Source organism: Nymphaea colorata, chromosome 6 (genome assembly GCF_008831285.2).
Source record: "Nymphaea colorata isolate Beijing-Zhang1983 chromosome 6, ASM883128v2, whole genome shotgun sequence".
In the NCBI taxonomy this organism is placed as follows: domain Eukaryota; kingdom Viridiplantae; phylum Streptophyta; class Magnoliopsida; order Nymphaeales; family Nymphaeaceae; genus Nymphaea; species Nymphaea colorata.
The window spans coordinates 16,111,042-16,115,116 of record NC_045143.1 but is presented as its reverse complement, the minus strand read 5'-3'; the positions used below and the strand labels follow the sequence as shown (position 1 = coordinate 16,115,116).

At 45.4% G+C, this 4,075-nt stretch overlaps 1 protein-coding gene across 1 annotated transcript; it reads right to left on the bottom strand.

Moving 5' to 3' along the window:
* Nucleotides 1–246: 246 nt before the first annotated feature.
* On the bottom strand, nucleotides 247–1,836 carry LOC116256565 (aquaporin PIP1-2). Its single transcript, XM_031632964.2, has 4 exons — nucleotides 1,430–1,836; nucleotides 1,057–1,352; nucleotides 754–894; nucleotides 247–673 (listed from the first exon to the last, which is right to left on the bottom strand). Exons 1-4 carry the CDS (start codon nucleotides 1,761–1,763, stop codon nucleotides 578–580), a joined length of 867 nt encoding a protein of 288 aa, XP_031488824.1. The 5' UTR covers nucleotides 1,764–1,836; the 3' UTR covers nucleotides 247–577.
* Nucleotides 1,837–4,075: the final 2,239 nt, after the last annotated feature.

Below are 4,075 nucleotides of genomic sequence, written 5' to 3'. Positions count from 1 at the left end.
AGCAGCGCTTTACGACGAGTGTTAGTAAAAATACCTATATCTTGAGATATAGAGAGAGGGGCAATCGAGGCATCTTTGTGGAATAATTCTATTCCAGAACGCTGTCTTTTGGAGTATAACACAAGCTTTTATTCACATGGTGCGAGAAAAAGAGGACAGCCTGTCATCAACACTTTGGTTTGCTAATGCAACACAAAAGCACGAAGGCCCAGTATCCCGATTCCCAATCCATAGAGAAATAAAATATTAAAAGAAAACAAAAAGAAAAGATAGATAAAACCTTCGTTCAACGATTTTGCCCCTTTTTCAAGTCCTCGAGCAGAAATGACTGCAGTAGTTGGTGGCCAACCATCCATCTTTAATGCGAAACACACACAGTCCACGTACAGAGACACGATAAAGCCGTAGATGTACAAATACAAATACAAATGCCAATACATTTTGGTTGGAAGGGGGAACTCGGGAGGTTCTAGAACCAAGAGGCAAAGCAGATAAAGCCAAAATAAAACAGTACACATCGCGATTTACAATGACAGAGGCATAGAAATGAGCAAATCAGAGATGCGTGCAGCTCAGCTCATGGCCTAGATTTGAAAGGAATAGCCCTTATCACGATCTGGTGGTACAGGGCAGCAAGTCCAGCTCCAACGAAGGGACCTACCCAGAAAATCCACTGCAGAAAAACACAAATTATTACTTTATATAACAAGATTGAATACATTCTATGGCGTTTTGGGGGAGGGAGAGAGATACATGGTCATGCCAAGCGTGAGCCTTGTTGTAGATGATTGCAGCTCCTAGACTCCTAGCCGGGTTGATGCCGGTTCCAGTGATGGGGATGGTGGCCAAGTGCACAAGGAAGACAGCAAACCCAATGGGCAGGGGAGCCAAGATCTGTTGTTGCATCAAGGCATGAATAAAACAACAAAAAGGTTAGAAACAAACTATACCCAGTCCTTTTCTCTTATATATCATTCTCGAAGAGAAAAGTAAGCCATGATCACAAAGAAAATGATGATAGTAGCATGGGCAGACGGAAACAGAAAGAGCACTTACGGGGACATGCGAGTCCCTGGCGCTTCTCTTAGCATCGGTGGCGGAGAAGACTGTGTAAACGAGGACGAAGGTGCCGACAATCTCCGCGCCGAGGCCGTCTCCCTTGGTGTACCCAGGGTTGACAACGTTGGCACCTCCGCCGTTGGTCTCGTAGAATGTCCTCTGGTAGCCCTTGACGACGCCAGCGCCGCAGATGGCTCCCAGGCACTGCATCACCATGTAGAAGAGCGCCCTCGTCAGGGACAGCTTCCTCGCCAGTAGCATCCCGAAGGTCACAGCAGGGTTTATGTGTCCACCTGCCAACACAGACCCACCTCAAAGCATGAGCGAGAGAGAGAGAGAGAGAGGGAGAGATCAAAGAGACATGCCATACCAGAGATACCGGCGGTGCAGTAGACGAGGGCGAAGATCATACCACCGAAGGCCCAAGCGATGCCCTGGATGCCAACGGTGGCGCACAGATTTTTGGAAGACCTATTCACTCCCATGACTGTAAGGATGGTGATGTAGAGGAAGAGGAAAGTGGCCATGAACTCTGCTATCCCCGCCCTCCAGAAAGACCACGACTTGATTTCCTCCGGCTCGAACAGCGGAGCAGCCGGCGGCTCCGTATAGTCCTTGTCCTGGCACTGTGCTGCCGTCCCTATCGGCTGTCTCTCAGAGAACTTGTTGGCTCCAAGTCTCACATCTTCCTCCTTCCCCTCCATGTTTTTGGCCCTCTTCTTCTTCTTCCTCCTCCTCCTCTTTCTCTCTCTCTAGTCCCAAAGTATCAGTGATGAACTGAGAACAAAGCCGAGGGATTTATAGGACACACTTCAAAGAAGTGCTGGTCCCCAGCTCTCGGGATAATCTATACTTAATTTAGGGCATGCCACCTTGTGTCACACAGTCTTTTCTTTTTTCTTCCCCTTCCCTTTATTTTAATGCGGTGGCTCCGCGCCCTTTCGTGGGTTCCATGGGCTTCTTTGAGCCAGTAAAATATCAGGTTACTTAGTAAAAAGACGAAAAATCATTTTTGTTGAATGTGTCTATCCAAACACTAGCTGAACATCGTCTCCAAGCCCCGCCTTGCTTTCATATCCATCTGCTGTGGTTGCTTCTGCTATGAGGGGGGAGGGCGCAGGGCAGCGGCCGTCACTGTCTTGCTCCAGTGTCTCTCTGCGCAGTTATTAATGGAAAAAGCCACAGCTTTACTTTACCAGTTACCACCCTTGGCGACTCCATCCTCGTCCAAGACAAACGGACATTTGATATACGCTCTAGTGCACATACCTGAGCATGTACGCGTAAAAATGCAATTTTTTGCTTTGTAGTATTTTATGAGCCTTAATTTTTTGTCATATCATAAAGATTTAGCTGTAATGTGGTTGTTCGAATTTTAAACTTTGCTCGTTTTGGCGGTGAACATGATCACAAGGTTTGGTTGAAAAAAGTAGGTCAAGAGAGTTGAACGCGTAGGAATGTTTTATTTACCGTCGTATGCTCCTTCATTGAATGGTTGTTGCTGCTATATTTTGGATTAATTACTCTTCGCCCTTCCATTATCATTATGGATCGCCCATATCTTTCTGCCCCTGATGCTTTGATTCCAAACCAGCCCTTCAACCCATTTTCTTTACTTCATGTGTTATTATAATTTTGTACCAATCGAAATACGAGCCCAAGTGAACCGATCTCAAGACAAACGCCGACTGTATGGGATAAGCTTTTCAAGGGAATTAAGCATGAGCAGAAGGACGGCACAGGAAAGGCAGCAAAAGCAAAAGCAAAAGCAATTATGTGTGAGAGTGGTGCTTTAAAGGGGATTTGATCGTAGCATCCTGAAAGTTTATTCACTTCCATATTAATATTAAAGATTATGAGTGAGAGAGAGAGAAGGGGATGAGGTAGGGCGGTGGAGAGGCAGCCCTTTACTTTTCCGGTTGTATCTGGAAACCACCGTTGGGAAAGGGACAGCCAGCTTGGTGTGAGCCGAAGAGGCAAGCAAGATGGTCATCTTTCCCTTTGCTTTTCTTTACGTCTTTTATTTACTTGGGGATGCTACCTGCATTGGCCCACTGCCTACAGGGTGGGCTTTTGGTCGCTAGTAGAACTACAATACCGGTTCAACCTAACTTCTTCGATCGAGTTGATGGAAATGGGGCGGTCCGATAACGACCCGTCGACCCTGATTTCGTCAACCTTTACCTAATCATTTATTTGATAATTAAAAGTAATATTATTGGTTTTCTTAAGTGCCGGTGGATTAGTATTATGATAGCCCGTGACTCGGTCGATGATGAAATTTGATGTGGGATTGCAACACGCACAGCATCACGAAAGAGTAGTGGAGCGGCCGCCAAATTAATCATGCTGGTGCGTTCAGAAGTTGCGAAAATATGTAAAACCTCTCTTGCATCATGCTCTCTCATTCCGTGAAACCTTACTTTCTTACAGCCACCATCAACAAGTGGTGATATCCTTATTAACTAAAGAAACGTGAAGTTACCTCAAAAAGCGCACTTAGGTGCGTTCTTGTTTAAATGCTAATTGCCTTCCTTCTTGCAGATACGTAAGAACTCTGTTTCGTTTTGGGCAGGATTCAGCGAGAGAAAGAGTGACATTCGAAAGACAAAAAAAAATTGTCGAGAGTAGCAAAGTCGAGAGTTTCTTGTAATTCTTGAACGTGGGATTGGCTGAATTTGGAGCTTTCTTGGCGCAGCTTCGATGGAAGGCGAAGAGCGCCTCTGTGTTGTTCAGGCATGTCGCGTCAACCAAATGTTTGTTGGAAAAAGAAGTCTTACATATTTTGAGCAGAATCACTTGAGAGATGAAGCCATGCACGAACCGGACGAACAAACTGAGGGATGACTTTTAATTGGGAAAAACATTAGGAGAACCGAAACGAACGGCTACAGTTGCCAATTGATCAATAACAACAAGAACAACCTGGTAGATCTTGAACCCTTGCAAAGTCGTGTACACAATTTTAGAGACACAATAATAAATCGTCTTCTCGAGAAGGTTTACATTTGTCGAC